This window comes from Capricornis sumatraensis, chromosome 4 (genome assembly GCF_032405125.1).
Source record: "Capricornis sumatraensis isolate serow.1 chromosome 4, serow.2, whole genome shotgun sequence".
Taxonomy (NCBI): domain Eukaryota; kingdom Metazoa; phylum Chordata; class Mammalia; order Artiodactyla; family Bovidae; genus Capricornis; species Capricornis sumatraensis.
Genome location: NC_091072.1, coordinates 41,654,941 through 41,671,635, shown reverse-complemented (window position 1 = coordinate 41,671,635; position 16,695 = coordinate 41,654,941). Strand labels below are relative to the sequence as shown.

Sequence of the window (16,695 nt, the reverse complement as noted above, 5' to 3'; positions counted from 1 at the left end):
GTCACCATCTGCAGTGATTCTGGAGCCCAAAAAAAACAAAGTCTGATACTGTTTCCACTGTTTCCCCATCTATTTCCCATGAAGTGATGGGACCAGATGCCATGGTCTTAGTTTTCTGAATGTTGAGCTTTAAGCCAACTTTTTCACTCTCCTCTTTCACTTTCATCAAGAGGCTTTTCAATTCCCCTTCACTTTCTGCCATAAGGGTGGTGTCATCTGCCATCCCTTAAATATATCTCGAATTCATTTTCTTCTCTCCAAATCTGATGTTGTTCATTGTTCTGATTTAGGTCCCTATGCTCAGTCGCTCATCCTACGCTCTTTGCAACCCAATGGACTGGAGCCCTCCAGGCTCCTCTGTCCATAGAATTTTCCAGGCAAGAATACTGGAGTGGGTTGCTATTTTCCCCTCCAGGGGATCTTCCCAAACCAGGGATCAGGTCCATGATTCTTGCATCTCCTGCACTGGCAGCCAGCTTCTTCACAAGCAGGACCTGGGAAGCCCCATGTAGGTCCCTTCTGCCTCATAATTAAAATGAAGACCTGAGATCTCCCATTTCCGATCTTGTGGACTTCAGATCTGTGCACGTGACTGTGGGCAGTATGATGTCCTGCCCTTGTGCCCTGGACTGACACCTGGCACCAACAGCTGCCATGCAGGTTCCACTGATATCTCACTGAATGTGGTCAGTAGCAATAATGAAAGGAGGAGGGGGAGGTGAGGGAGGTGGAACTGAGAGGAGGTGAGGAAGGAGGCACTTGTGTAGTGTCTGGAGAAATATGTTCAGGTGCTTTATACTGACTTTATACTCTTCACAACAACCTTCAGAAGCAGGAGCTGTTAACACCATAAGGACACACTGGGGTTCAAAGCTGTTAGGCATTAAACATCTGTTTTACATATCACACACCTAGGCTGCGATATTTTGTTATAGCAGCCTGGATGAACCACATAACACAGAGTTCAATGGACGAACCACATAAGACAAAGTTCAAAAGCCTTATATCACTTCAATCCTGAGTTTAACACCAACAAAAACACTACTCTCTGAAGAGCTCAAATTAAAATTAAGTACTGAAATTTTGCCAGCCAAATGTATTAGAGAAAAACACACACACAATATCCATATATCAAAGGATTCTAAGGAAAGCTATCTTCCATGTTTAATCCTTTCAATGAAAGCTCCAGTGATGCATGTTTGAGAGCATTTGCTAAAAGTTCCCATAATCTGTGGTTCACTAACCAGATTACTTTCTTAAGAATTTGATCACAGGCATCCTCAAGAGTTTTATCTTGGAAAATATGGATAATTGAATGTATCTATAATGAAATATATTAATAAGTATCATATTACTGTGTTAATTTTTAATGAATTTCTACTGGGCTAGTTCAGCAAGAAAAATACAATTGAGTGTTTAGAAACTCACTTCTCTATTAAAGTGAATCTTCTTGAGGAACTATTTCTTTTAAGCTTTCTGCCTACATAGCATGTTTTCCTAATATATGCATATTAATATAATATACATATTAGCACATATAATTCTCCAAATATGCATTATATATAATATTTATCCTAACCTAATATATATTGTGATAATTATATAAACAAACATACGTAAGTAAGTGGATTTAACTTGGCATTCCACAATCTTATATTTACAACATACTTTACCAAGAGACACAAGGAACTTCCCACAATGACTACTCTGTATGAGCCATTTTATGTTAACACTTGGTATAAACTGACACATGGAACATGGTTATCTAATTGTCAAAGCAGGTCTAAGACCAGGAAAGAGTGTAAGTCATCATGAGAGGGCTAATCTTTCAACATAAGAGGAGTTTATTAACTCATCTCTCATTAATTAATCAATTTGGAAATCGATTTTAGATTTTTATTCTACCCTATTTCTTAACATTTACAAAGCATGTCAAACAACAAACCAAGGTGTGCTAACCCTTCTTGTCTAGAATGCTGTTAGTATTCTAGCAAGAGCTGTTGCCTGGGAATCTTGATGTAACTGTTCTTTACTCTTATGCTCAAAATGTAATATACCTTCGTCACCACAAACTTAATCGGGAAACCCCCTTATTTGGAATGTCTCCCAAGGAATCAAATTAGGCCTAATTATGCTTAATGGCAATGTCTGCTGCTTAATTTGGATGGTAATTCTGCTTAATTGAGATGCCTTCAGGTGTCTAAGTGGTGCTCTTGTTTGAGGATCCGTGTGAGCCTATCCACGCAGAAGCTTTGCTTGTTCTCTGAGCAACTCACCAAAATAAATGAAGGAAGGCAAAGAAATTTCTGGAGCAGTGTAACCCAAAATTCCTGAAATTTAACTTGTTAATTGTTACGTGTTCAGAATCAACAAAATATATACGAAGTCTTTACAAAAACCTATGTAAGTGTGCACAAACATGAGAGAGAAAAGTGAACTTGTATAATGAGAGAAATCCATAAACCCAAACTGCATAATTCATTGTTTCATTTGTCATTTTGCAGCTTGGCCAGGTTTTAAAATCAACTTCAAAATGCCAAGGAACAAATTTCATGAGTTTTAACTAACATTAGCCCACTGGTGTCCAGTGGAACAGGAAGATAATGGGATGTGAAACATTTCAAAAGCAAAAGCGGAATCTGGTGATAACTGAAAACTCTTCCCTTGACCTTTTGCTTATCTGTGTGTGGTAGTCACCAACAACCACCAGCCCTTTCTCTGACTTCCAGATGGTTCATTCCTCCAGCTGCTCAGTACCTTGAGCATGGACATCTAGCCCAAGTGGTCTTAAGGGGAGCATCTAGGAGTTTCTAGACAATTCCTGCTATTTCTCAGGAAGACATACAGCGTTTCTTCCTTGAGCACTGAACATGATGGTATGGTAGCATCTTGCGACCTGAGGGGTATGTGATCACTGCTCAGAGAGCAAAGCAGAGCAGAAAGGGCTACACACCAGAGCCCTCAGCTTAATTAAACCTGGAATCTCCCTGGCTCTGCCCGTTCATTGCATGAAACATTTCCCTAAAAATGTTTGGCTTTTAGTCAGCTCTCCTATTATCTACAGCCAAGAGCATCCTATCACCACACTGAATAACCTACCACTTCATTTCCTTGTGGTTCTCATCAAAGTGATAATGGAACAGATAGCTGCAAAAGAAACAACTCTTCTTCCAGGAGGAAGAAAGCTGACGAAGAGGCTGTTAGAGCTCTGCAAAGAGCAGGCATGTTTCTATCCTGCAATAGGAGTAAACAGCTCTGAAAGCTTACCTTCCTGGGCCTCAGCTTCCTTGCTGTTGAATGAAGAATTTAGACAAGAGTAACTCTAAGCTGCTTTTGTCTGCATAGAGATTTTGGTCATTCTAGTACATACAGTGTGGACAGAGAATGTCGCCTGCCACGTCAGTAAGTGAAGGACGTTGTGTCCATCAAGCCCCAAGTCACTGCCCTGTGGGGGCACTCAAGGTGGAGGAAAGCAGGTCACTGGCCCTGGAAGCTTGAGATGCACATCCAAGCAGGGATCCCACTGAGTCCAGGCTCCGCATCTTCCCAAGCATAGAAAAGAGCTAAAATTCACTAGATTCAAATGTCTGCTTTTCTTCTATTAACAGTAATCTTTTGATGTTTGACTACATATTTTCCCCCCAAAACTGCTATATATCCTGGTTCCTCCCTGACCTGCCCTGAACAGCCCCCTGCAGTCATCTGAGAGCCTGTCTCATGGGCATACATCCTCTGTGCATGCACGCATGCTTCATCACTCAGTCGTGTCTCCTCAGTCAGAGAAGCCTGACTCCCAGGCTCCTCTGTCCCTGGGATTCTCCAGGCAAGAATACTGGAGCGGGTTGCCCTTCCCTCCTCCAGGGGATCTTCCTGACTCAGGGATCGAATCCATGTCTCCTGCATTGTAGGCGGTTTCCTCACCACTGAGCCACCAGGAAGTCCCTATGTCCTCTGTATGCCCTCCAAATGACGCTAATTCTCAACTTTCAGGTTGTGCCTTTTTTTCAGTTGACAACAGAAAAGAAATAGAAACACAGATATATAGGGGTATCTTTCATATAGAAAAATGTTTATGATTATCTATTTGCAATCTGAATGTAAATGAATTTTAAACTATTGGGAGGGAATTAACCAAATTCCCTGAAGATTTCATCTGGAGCTTCTGCTTTTGTGCTGAAATGCCAGGGCATCATCCACATAAGAGTTTAGTATTTCAAACCTTGACGTGGATGCTTCCGCTTGCAAGATCCCCGTCACTCATGGTGGAGCCCAGTGCACCCTCCAACATCCCTGAGAGAAACGTGATGCCACCGGCAGGACTCTCTTCAGCTCTCTCTGGCCTCTCTGTATGATGTCACACTCATCCCAGGTTTCAGCAGCTAAGGACACACCTGGGAATCCCGAGCTGACCTCTCTGAGGGACACACGTTTGGAGATACAGCAAGCCCCTCACTCTCACTGCACTCAGAGCCAAACCCATTCTCCCTTCCCATAAAGGGCTGGTTTCTGAGGTCCTTTCCCTGTTTCCAGGTAGAGAGAACTTAGAATCTAATTGTTCCAGCCTGGGATGATTAGGAGAATAAAGAAGGGTGTTATCATCAGTAATTATGCAAGGACAGCGGATGTTCACTGGGACTTCCCTGGGAGGCTGGACCTTGTGCCCATTCTGGTCCGGGTTTCACCACCCTCCCCAAAGCCATTCTGGATCCCTCCTCCTCTCCCCTTGCAGCAGGTGCCACAAGGGGAAACCGTGTGTACACAGTGTTAAGAGAATCAAAACCACCTTCCCACGGAGCCTCCTCTTTCACTCCCCACATTCCACCCAGAGGCCATCGACTGATCACTGACTGCTGCTGCTACTGCTGCTGCTAAGTCGCTTCAGTCGTGTCCAACTCTGTGCGACCCCATAGACGGCAGCCCACCAGGCTCCCCTGTCCCTGGGATTCTCCAGGCAAGAACACTGGAGTGGGTTGCCATTTCCTTCTCCAATGCATGAAAGAGAAAAGTGAAAGTCAAGTCGATCAGTCGTGTCCGACTCTTAGTGACCGCATGGACTGCAGCCTTCCAGGCTCCTCTGTCCATGGAATTTTCCAGGCAAGAGTACTGGAGTGGGGTGCCATTGCCTGCTCCATACTGACTGCTACTGAGATGAAAAGTTCTCATCACAGGAAGGAATAATTTAACTATACAAGGTGATACATGTTAACTAAACATCACAGTAACCAGTTTTCTATATAAATACATATCAAATCATCATGTCGCACACCTTACACTAAAACAATGTCCTATGTCAATTGTTATATGACAATCAAACTGGAAATAAAGCCATGGCATAGATGTAACCTTCAGAAGCAGTAGGAGGCAAGCACACTGAGAATACTTTATAACTGAATCCTAGGCAGGCTTTCCAATAAAGGCGGATAGACTGACACACCATGAAGCAGCAGATTTTCAGTTCAAACAAGATGTAAGCGTGCATGGCACTCACCAGGTTGTTCATGGTAAACAGTTGCCAAAGCAGAGAGTTGAGTTCGTCAGATGTACAGAGGGGAGCTGGGAGTCTTACCTTGTCAGGATCCGTCGTAGTGATGACCCATACACAGTGAGCATTGTCTTCGTACTGAACTGGGTAATTAGGGGAGGTAATGACGCCACTGGGCCCACGCAGATTCGATCCACATGTTCTTGCTAGAAATACACAGAGATGACGTTATTTTCTACAGGATTTCATCTGTGTGATGAAGACACAAAATGCACATGGAACTTCAAGTTAGCTCTTGCTCGACTGTGATAAAGAACTGCTTGTGAAATCAAATTGGCAAGTAGATTTTACTCAGCCTTCAGAACGTTTGCTTGGTACTTGCAGTGCTTCCCTGGAACTCTTTATTACATTTCCCAAAGCATTACCCTTCACAGAATGAGCTGACAACAGCACCTTGAAGTGAAGTGAAGTCACTCAGTCGTGTCCGACTCTTTGTGACCCCATGGACTGTAGCCCACCAGCCTCCTCCGTCCATGGGATTTTTCCAGGCAAGACTACTGGAGTGGGTTGCTGTTTCCTTCTCCAGGGGATCTTCCCTACCCAGGGATTGAACCCAGGTCTCCTGCATTGCAGGCAGCCTCTTTACCATCTGAGCCACCGGGGAATCTCGACAACAGCACCTTGACAATGTCAAACCAAATTAACCCATTTCAGGCCCCAATCTGACTCCTGCAGAGAGGGTCTGATAAGGCGTTTGGGTGCACACAATGCAATATGAATTCAGGAGACCAGAATTAACGTCTCAACTATGCCCTACAGGATATGTCCTTGCATAAGTAATCCCAGCTCCCACAACCTCAACCTTCCTATTTTAAAATTTATTTACTTATTTTTGGCTGCACTGGGTCTTTGTTGCTGCTAGTGGGCTCTCTCTAGCTGGGGAGAGTGGGAGCTACCCTCTAGCTGCCATGTGTGGGCTTCCCTTGTCGAGGCTCCCAGCTCCAGAGCATGGGCTCAGGAGTGGTGGTGCTCAGGCTTCATTGCCCAACGGCATGTGGAATCGTCCCAAACCAGGGATCAAACCCCTAGTCCCCTGTATCGGCAGGCAGATTCTCAACCACTGGACCACCAGAGAAGTCCCTCATTCTTTCTATTTTAAGTGAGAATGATGCAAGAGATGATGTTTAAAGTTCCTCTCAAGTTTTAGATTTTATTCTATAACAAATTATATCACAATGCAAATTACAACTTAAAATGCAGTTGAAAGTATGAAGAAAGAAAATAGAAATGATGACTCCAAAAGGAAAAAGAAAATACCTTAAAATTGAAAGAGCATATAAATGGCATGACCCAATAAAAATGACTAAGTTTTGAATACAAAAATATTTCAATTGATCTTCTCTTTAGAAAAGGAGATTTTTAAAAAGTGAATACTCAAGTTTTGGAAATCAAATGTCATCCAAAACTCCATTCTTGACATTAATAATTTGAGCTGCGTTTGAGAAGAGTGGAGGAAAGGAAGCTTCATAAATAAGCACTAATGTAAGAGAAGTTTGGGTTCGTTTCCCTAAGATGTCATATAACATAAACTGACTAAACTGCCATCCACTGAAGACCAGGCTTTAGTCATCACCCGTCCTTCCTTCCCTCCTCCTTGCCAGCTGAGCTTCGGTACAGGTTAGGTGCTGTTCTAGGAGGTTAAGCTGCAGCACGAAACAGAACTGGCTTCTGACTCCCAGGGGCCATCTTGCAGAGGAGGAGGCTGAAGAAACCGTTTAATCAGGCAGTGCCTAACTATTCCCTTTTCCATTTATATCGATATAGCAATAATGTTGATTATGCCTATTTCTAATAATACTCCTTTTTTGTCATTATTAACCTACAAATCTCTTTCTTAAAAGACTGTGAACCCCTTGATCTTGGGAAAGCATCCTTTCTTCACTGTACATCTTCAGCACCATATCTAATGTCGATAGTTGTGGACACACACACACACACAAAAGTGAGAAAATGACTTTAGACAACATTTTTGTTACTTGATACTAGCTAAGAATTAACCCACTAGACACTGATTAACAAAAACATGAAAGCTATTTTTCAAAATATTAGCATTTGCATTCAAATGAATACCACCTTTTCCATCAATACTGAAGAAGGAACTGGCAACCCACTCCTGGATAATCCCATGGACAGGGGAGCCAGGTGGGCTGCTGTCCTTGGGGTCACACAGAGTCTGACACTACTGAAGCAACTTAGCATGCATGCATGCATTTCATCAATATGGATAGAAGGCACTTTGGTTTCCAAAGCCCAGTGGGTGTGTCCTGGACCCAAAGTCTTCTAGTAAAGCAGTGCCCACAAGCACATATACCTTCACTGTGCAGCTTCACCCTCCAAGGGGTCTACTTCCAGGAGTGTGTTCCTAAGAGGATCATGAACTTCGGATCCACAATTTTCTTAAAGTATTCTAATATTACCAGTTGGAGAAGGAAGTGGCAACCCACTCCAGTGCTCTTGCCTGGGAAATCTCATGGGCAGAGGAGCCTGGTGGGCCACAGTCCATGATGGGGTAGCAAAAGATTCAGATACAACTGAGTGACTAAACAGCAACAATAATATTACTGGTATTAATTAGAAAAACCTTAGCAAAACAGTTTACAATAAAATTTGAGTCAACATACCTTTGTGTTACACATTTCTACCTTGTGAAATTTCATATGGAAGAGCTGACAAGCACAATGTAGTGTTGACTAATTTTGAACTAATACTATCCAAGTGCTTGGTCTAAGCATTTCAAACTTAAAGACAAACTCATCTGAAGAATGTGTACTGTGGGGAACTAATGTGCTACATTCCCGCTGACAATTTGTACTCCTCCAGTCATTAGCCCCAGCTGCCACTCTGCTGGAAAGTTTGCCAAATCTGACAGCCCATCGATGGCCATGGGTCCCAGTTGTCTGCTTTGAAGCCTGACCTCTAACTTGACTTATGAAATTCATCTTCATGAAATTCATCTTACCCACTGCTTGGGGAGATAGGATTATTAGTGATTATATTTTTAGAGAGATAACTACTAGTAAAATATTCATGGGAAAGTAGCACATTTTCTAAACTTTGCTGTATAGATGGTATTGTGTTTCATACAGAGTGAGTTGTGAATCCAGTCCTTTCAGAGGTATTTCTCACCAAAAGTTGTCAAATTAGTTTGCATTTTTTTCTTTTTCTTAGAACTGTACATATTTTTTGCAGTACATTTCCCTAATAAATTAGCTTTTGAATGTTTTTCTACTCATTCTTTTAATTAAGACATCAAAATAATCAGCTGAAATGAAATATGTGAGAACATTCATGGCAGGGATTTTGTTTTGTTTTGTTTTGTTTTGCTTGCTATGTGTAATCTCAACAATTAGAACAATTCCTGGTGTTTAATAGTACCCCCATAGATACTTGTTGCTGCAGTTTTGGAGTAGACTGATAGTCTAAATAGTTCTAATCCTCTTGGGGAACTGTTGACCCTTTTAGCTGGTACCTCAGTCTTGATTTTTTAAGTTGGCCACATTTTAATTGTCTGCCTCTTCATCGTGTGATGATCCGATTGTCATCACACCAGTTACAATTCATTAGGTTCTGTTTTCTTGTATCAAGGCTTTGCTACTAGTCACAACCACCAGATTTGCTACTGGTGACAACCCAAAGTTCAACATCCCATGTGTAGAGTTTCTACCAGATAATGGTAACGTATCTTGAGTTACCATGATCTCTATGTGCCATTCTCCAAGTCTGCAAGAGGCTGAAGCGCAGACTGGACGTTCTCTTCTACATCTCCTGCAGACACCCTGTCTGGGTTTTCCCTCTATGCTCTGGTTCTGTGAAAGGCTCAGACTAAGCTGCGATCTCCCTGAGCTGCTGATAGGGGGCAGCAGAGCGAACACCACTCCTGCCCGTCACTCTCCCCTTCTTCCTTCCATCAGCTTCCAGCACCGTAAGGCTAATTGTCTTCCATTGCCTTCAGTCTCTGTCAGGTTTGTCAAACACCCAGGCTTTCAGAAGGATAAGAAGAGCCAGAGAAGAACACAGAACAGCCAGAGAGATGAGACTAAAGCTGCGTTGCAGTGTATCCCGTGAGTGAACATCAGCAGGCCAGATTTTTAGGCAAATCTTAAAAATGCTTAATAAATGTTCTTTGATAATAACCATGATCTAATTAATGTACATTTAATGTTACTTATGCGACAGTGTTCTAAATTTGTAAGTTCTGGGAATGATTGTGGAGGGAGTTTCTGCCACCAGCCTGAGGGTCATGCTCAGTTAGGATGGTGAGGGTGTGCAGAGCCTTCTGCAGAAGGTGGGCGGGTAAGCTCAGTTTATCTACTAACCACATCTAAGCTGCAGTTTGTTGCTATAACTGAGTACAGACTGGACTGATGATCAGAAGACTGTATGATTTGACTCTGAAGCTTTCCCCCCTTGCCCGTCTCTCTCCTCTCCTGGACTCTGCTGGCTCCTCACTCCTCCCCAGAAGGGCTGTGCAGCTGCTCAGACACGAGAAGGCTTAGCCACCTGCTCTGATTGTGATGAGCAGTCTCACTGTGTCCTTGGAGACCAGGACCTACTTCCCAAACAGTTGCTTCTGTGCTAAACACATACTCAATTAGTCAACAAAGTATTTAATTAAGCAAATAATTAGGTAATTACAATATGCCAGTGTCAAGCAAGTCTTTACAGAAAGATATAAATACATTCCCATAATGGAAATGTATATACACATTTACACATTTTAGAGTTGAGTACACACTCACCACTTCCTGCTCCTGCCAAGGCATTCCCCCATGTCAGAATCTTTTTGGAAATATAATACCTAACGTAAAGTAATTTGCACAGAAATCTTAAAAATGCTTAATAGATGTTCTTTGATAATAACCATGATCTAATTAATGTACAGTTAATAGTACTTATATGACAGTGTTCTAAACTTGTAACCTCAAATTTTACTTATATCTTATGTGTTTTTAAAATTAAACTAGAATTTATAAAATGATCACTGGAAATATATAAAGAAGGAAAGTGGAAAGGGAGAAGAAAACTAACCAGTTTTGAATGCCAATATGTGCTATTTACCCATTAATCATTGAGTATTTGTTAAGTGTAACATGTATTTGTTTCACATGATTTATCCTACGCAACTTGAAGTAGTAATTTATCTATTTATGTTCAATCAGTTCCGGGAAGCTTTGCCATTCTATAGTAACTACTTAATGCAATTAAATTGAAGAGAATATTCTCATTGATTAAACTTTAATTAATAGGATATCTGGACTTGGAAGCTTTTTAAAAGCAACTTAAGAATTATATCGGATAATGTGATTCTTGTAGAATTTAAAAGAAAACCACCAATTTTATGTCCATATCCAGACTTAGCCAAAATGGAGAAAGCATGTCAGAGGTTAAGAGCTTGCTTTTCTGAATCACTCTTGAGTTCCAGATCTGGTTTATGAAGCTATCAGATGTGTTAAGTTATTTCATTGTAAGCCTCTCGGGTTATCCACTTCCTATGATAATCATAGTTTCATCCATGATTTCTCTGAGGACGGGAGGAAAGAATGTAAGTAGAGCGCCACACGCCACAGCACAGGGAGTAAAAAGAAAACGCACAGCGAGTGCTTACTGAGAGCTGGGGCTGTTTCCAGCACAGAGGATGCAGCAACGAGGGAAAAAATGAAGCTCCGTGCCTTCATCAGGGGATTAACCACACTAATGTCTAATGTCAGGAGGACACTCGGCTTCTGCAGGAAAGCAGAGTCAGGGTTCACAGAGCATCTGGAAGAGGGTGGGCACAGAAGGGTTTGGATGAGATGCCATGTGATGGTGGATGCGGGATGGAGAGCCACCTGGAGGTCTGCAGGAGAAGCGTTCCAGGCAGAAGGAAGACAACAAACACAGGCAGGCTGTCAGAAACGCCCCAGGCTTGTTCCAGGAGCATTATTAGCACCCGATTAACACTGGTTTCCAAGTCATTTTATGTCAGGTGAATTTGAGAGCAGTGGCATAAAAATACATGACTTTGTTATCTTCAGTAACTTAATAAGAAATAGAGAAAAACATGTTTTTCTCCCGTGACACTCAAGTAAAAAGTACATATCCTTAGAAGTCTAGAAGTGAAAACAGAAATTTGTCCAAATTCACTGAAATTAAAGTAAAAGTTAAACGTGTTAGAAATTAAGAGGAATAAAATCCCAGTCATCAAATAAATGAGTCATAGCTTAGAGAATATAGCCAATAATAATTTAATAACTTTTTATGGTGATATATGATAACTAGGCTTATTGTCATGATAATTTTGTACTTTATAGAAATATGGAATCACTATGTTGGGTAACAGGAATTAACATGATGTTCTAGGCAATTACACTTCACAAACAAACTCATAAAAAATAGATGAGATTTGTGGTTACTAAGAGGTGCGGAACAGTGGAGGGGAGGATTGGAAGAAGATGGTCAGATGGTACAAAGCTTTAGCTATGAGACAAATCAGTGCTAGGGATGTAATGGACAACGTGATAAATGTACTAAATATACCAATGTTTGTTATATATGAAAATTCTTAGAGTAAATCCTAAGAGCTCTCAACCAAGGTCAACTCCTTCCTTAACTGACTGATCTGAAATCTCATAATATGTGCAGTGCTCAGACCATAGGCATTTATTGCATTTGATAGATGGTTGAATTTAGAACATGTGGCTGAGATAATCAATATAAGGTCTGCTTTAAAAGTTTGGAGTGCATAGATTTTTTTTTTTTTATATCTATGACAAAGAAGTTGTTGTTGTCTTTTCCTTTAAAGTGTATGTTTCTTTAAGTCTATGGGCTCATAGCTACCTGACATAATAATCAGTATTAAAATATAGTCTTCAAATTGGCTCTGGACTCTTAGTCTAGTAGAATGAAGTTATCTTTCAGGTATAAATGGTCTTTTCAATACTATTTAGAAGGTTATTTCTGTATGGAGAGAAAATATGAGTAGGGAAGATTACACTGTAAAGTTCTCAGTAAGTGACAAGTTAATAAGTTAAGGATACTGCTAGGCTAACCTGACTTGGAGTCCTGAGATAATAGCTTTATTCTGTGACCCCCTGAGGCTGTAACTGGCGTCCATGCAACCACAGTTACAACTGCAAAAACCACTTCACTTTTCTTATGTGCACTGTCAACTCAGAGAGCAACTAAAAATATTAATTCCACAGATTAATGTGCATTAGCATTAAAAGAAATTCTCTCTATATACCCCGCTCAAACACTGATGGAATAAATGCCAGCTGAAACATTTTACTCAAAAAAATACAAGTACATCCTCTTCTTCTCTATTTTGTTTGCTTATTAAAAAAAAAATATCGCCAGTTAAAGATACTTGTACAGTTTCAAACAGCTCATAATATTTTACCCTGTGAAAAATCATAATGGTTGTTTTCATATCCCTAAATGAAGTAAGTATAATTTCAAACAAAATCACTTGTGTAATTACTGAGCTATGGCAACCATTCATCTGTGTGCTAACAGGAAGAAAAGGTAACATCCCTCATCCTCAGGGTTAATTAGCTAATGTAGGCATTGGCTTAGGACCCAGTGTCCAGATGTGAAAGAGCCCTCCTGACTCACTGCCATTTATCAAATGCTTCTATCCAATAATCCTCCCATGGAGAAGGCACGGTAATTACTTAAGAGTTAGAGACCCTTCATGAAGATCAGAACCTTGAGAATCAGCCCTTCGTCAATTGACTGATCTGAAATCTCATAATGTGTGCAGTGCTCAGACCAGGGGCATTTTATTGCATTTGATAGATGGTTGAATTTAGAACATGTGGCTGAGATGATCAATATGAGGGCTGCTTTAAAAGCTCAGAGTGCGTCAGGAGTACCCAAACTGTACTGCTCACCTCTGACTGACAAAGTATTACGGCAGTAGCACAGAGGGGAAGATGAACTTGAAAAATTGCCCTTGGTGTTTGGAACCTACGGATAGCTAAGTAAAGATTCCTGTATTCTGTTTCGTGTAGCATGAAATAGCATTACGCTTTATGTTACCCATTTCCCCCTACATTTTAGACAGCTAAAGCCATCTTTAGAGAACAGTCATAAAATCTCCACTTCAATAAAGGTTTCTCAGCTCTTCTTTAGTTGGGGAATCAGTCATTAAAAGCCAGTAGAGACACTGTTCAAAGGAGGGGATGATGACAGACACAGGGTTCCTAAACATTGCCAACCTGGAAAATGGATGGGTTTTAGTAGGAGAAATGAGGGGCACCAGCCAGGAAACTGCTTGTGACTCAAAGAGACAAGTTCTGCCCTTCACACCCACAAGGGTGTTGAGAGCGGAGGGAGCTCGACTGAGCTGAGAGCAGCAGTGAGCGTGCACTGTCTGTGGCAGCCACCAGCACATTTGACGACTGAGCGCTGGAAATGATACTGGTCGGAGCTGGGGTGTAAAATGCACACTGAATGTCCAAGACATAGCATGAATAAAACAAAGCAGGGAGAAAAGGTATCTCCTTAGAGTCTTTTCGACTATACATTAAAATAATTGAAACGTTTAGGGTTAAATAATATTCTTAAAATTAACTGCACCTGCTTCTTTTCCAATCTGGCTACTAGATACTTTTTTAAAACAACTTATTTATTTTTAATTGGAGGATAATTGCTTTACAATATTGCATTGCTTTCTGTCATACATTGACAGGAATCAGCCATAGGTATATGTATTTTCTCTCCCTCTTGAACCTCCATCCCACCCCTCTAGGTTGTCACAGATCATCAGATTTGAGCTCCCTAAAATTAGATCAGTGGCTTGCATTTTATTTCTGGCTGAGAGCCCTGCTATAGAGGCTCCATGAAGTGGTCCTCTATAGGGTCAGCCTAAGATGCACTGAAGCGCTTGGCCTTCCATCTGTATGTGTACCCGATTAGGCCATGGTACATGGCGACTACTTGATAAATAGAAGACTGTCACCCAGACTGGAGGGAGGGATGTTCCTGCCAGCTTTGCAGAAGGAAGCTGACCTCTTGGGAGAAGGCTGTGTGGACAGGAAGTGAGGACAGGGCAGGGAAAGGGAGCTGAGTGTGGAGGACATGTTCCTTGCTTAACCACAAGACTCCCAGATAAGCCCTTTCTAGTTCAGAAAGTAGGATATGCTCAGACACACAGCTCCACCTCTTCTCATCCATATTGCTTACAAATATAATCCTACACTGATGCAAAAATGCCAAGGGACACGAGAGAGGGATGATCGATTCCTTAATTTATCTACACTCCACTCATGAAAAGCTGCAGATGATACAGGGTAGAAAGAAAAACGTCATATTTTGAGTGATTGACTCCATCTCTCCTTCTTATAGAAATACACCCCGATGGCAAAGTGAAAGTGTGAAGTGAAAGTGAAGTCACTCAGTCGTGTCCGACTCTTTGCGACCCCGTGGACTGTAGCCCACCAGGCTCCTCCACCCATGGGATTCTCCAGGCAAGAATACTGGCGTGGGTTGCCATTTCCTTCTCCAGGGGATCTTCCCGACCCAGGGATCAAACCCAGGTCTCCCACATTGCAGGCAGACGCTTTAACCTCTGAGCCACCAGGGAAGCTTGTCAAAGATTCCCTTAATAGGTATGCTCCTTTTCTTTCATAGAAGTATAATTGTTTGCTATATATGTAACCACCCAGAATAAATATATATGTTTCTAAGTCTCACAACAAGGTGAGAATATCTGGCTGGATTTTGGCCAGTTGGACTGAGAAGGAATCCATGTGATGGTATTTGCAGACTCTCTCCTAAACTCCTCCATCCTGTCGCTTGGAGTTTGGATGCCAACTTGGACCATGAGGATGGAGGTCTTACCATAGGGAGGACAGAGTGAGACTTGAGGAAATTTCCATCTCTGAAACAGACCTGCCCATCCTTGTCCTATACTGTCTATATCTTAATTCTATATGAAAGAAAAATTCACCTCCATTTGTTTTAAGTTTCTCTTGAGATGTTTTTTTTTTTTTTTTTAAGTCACCTAATTGTTATCACCTTACCCTAAACAGTGTATGTTAAATTCTTCTGTTTAGGAGATTTTAGGACTTTTGATTTAAGGTTTATTTAATGTCTTACTACTCTAAATGCTCTAAAATACAGGTTTCTTTAAAACTGTGTTTTTAAAGATATTTTTTATTGTTCCCCAGACACAGTCTGCTCCAGTATATAGATTTAAAATACACAGCCTATAAGAAAATGCTATCTTAAGAATTATTTCCAGCTGCTATAGCTCATTATTTCAGAGAGTTACAAGTAATAAGTGGAAATAAACTAAAAGATTAGTCCATGAAAAAGAAAGTACATCTAATTGAAGCAAACAGCTGAGTCATCAACTGGGAGTCGGGGGTGGAGGGGATGAGATGAGTAAATCTGGGTGTGGAGGAGAGAAGTGGATGCTGGAGAGAGGGAGAAGCTGTCCACGGGAACCAGACCAAGAATTACACAACAGACAAACACCCCCTGGAGGAACATCTCTTCTCAAATGTGATAAAGTAGAAGTGAGAATCTATAGGAACAGGAAATCAGATGACTTCTCCTCTGGGGGCCTCTGGGAGTGAACAGCTGGTGGTTCGGGGGGTGGAAGAACTGTCCTCCCTTATCCTGGCTGTAGCAGCTGTCGGCTGAGACAAGCGCCTCTGAGTGTTTGGTAACAAGTCAGGGCACAGTTAGGGGCCAACATGCAGTGAAAGTGTTTTGAGTCTAGATGAGGTTTGGCCCAAAGTGGGTACAAGGAAAACTTCTGAATTAATAAATAAGGTAAGAATCAAATAATATCCCAGTCGATATTCCCTTTATGTTACTTTTAATATCAATTTGAAACAGGTGTACATTTACTAGTTTTGTCTAGTATGGGCTTTTATTTTATATTTTTAATTTTTTACTTTACAATACTGAATGGGTTTTGCCATACATTGACATGAATCCACCACAGGTGTACATGAGTTCCCAACCCTGAACCCCGCTCCCACCACCCTCCCCATATTGTCCCTCTGGGTCATCCCAGTATGGGCTTTTAAAATAATGCTGTATGTTCCTGATCTAGAAATGCAAGAAAAACATTAAAAAATGAAAGCACATTGTTCCTCCTTAGGGGGAAAGCTAATACCTGAGGCTTGGTCCTCATTTGTCACTGGGAGAATGAGCATTAC

At 41.4% G+C, this 16,695-nt stretch overlaps 1 protein-coding gene across 1 annotated transcript in view; it reads right to left on the bottom strand.

Annotated features, from left to right (window-relative positions):
- The window catches only part of CSMD1 (CUB and Sushi multiple domains 1), a 1,675,023-nt gene that overhangs the window by 548,156 nt on the left and 1,110,172 nt on the right, over positions 1-16,695 (bottom strand). Inside the window, exon 10 of the mRNA XM_068971399.1 lies at positions 5,567-5,688. Coding sequence (XP_068827500.1) covers positions 5,567-5,688 — 122 coding nt within the window. The remainder of the gene's footprint in view (positions 1-5,566; positions 5,689-16,695) is intronic.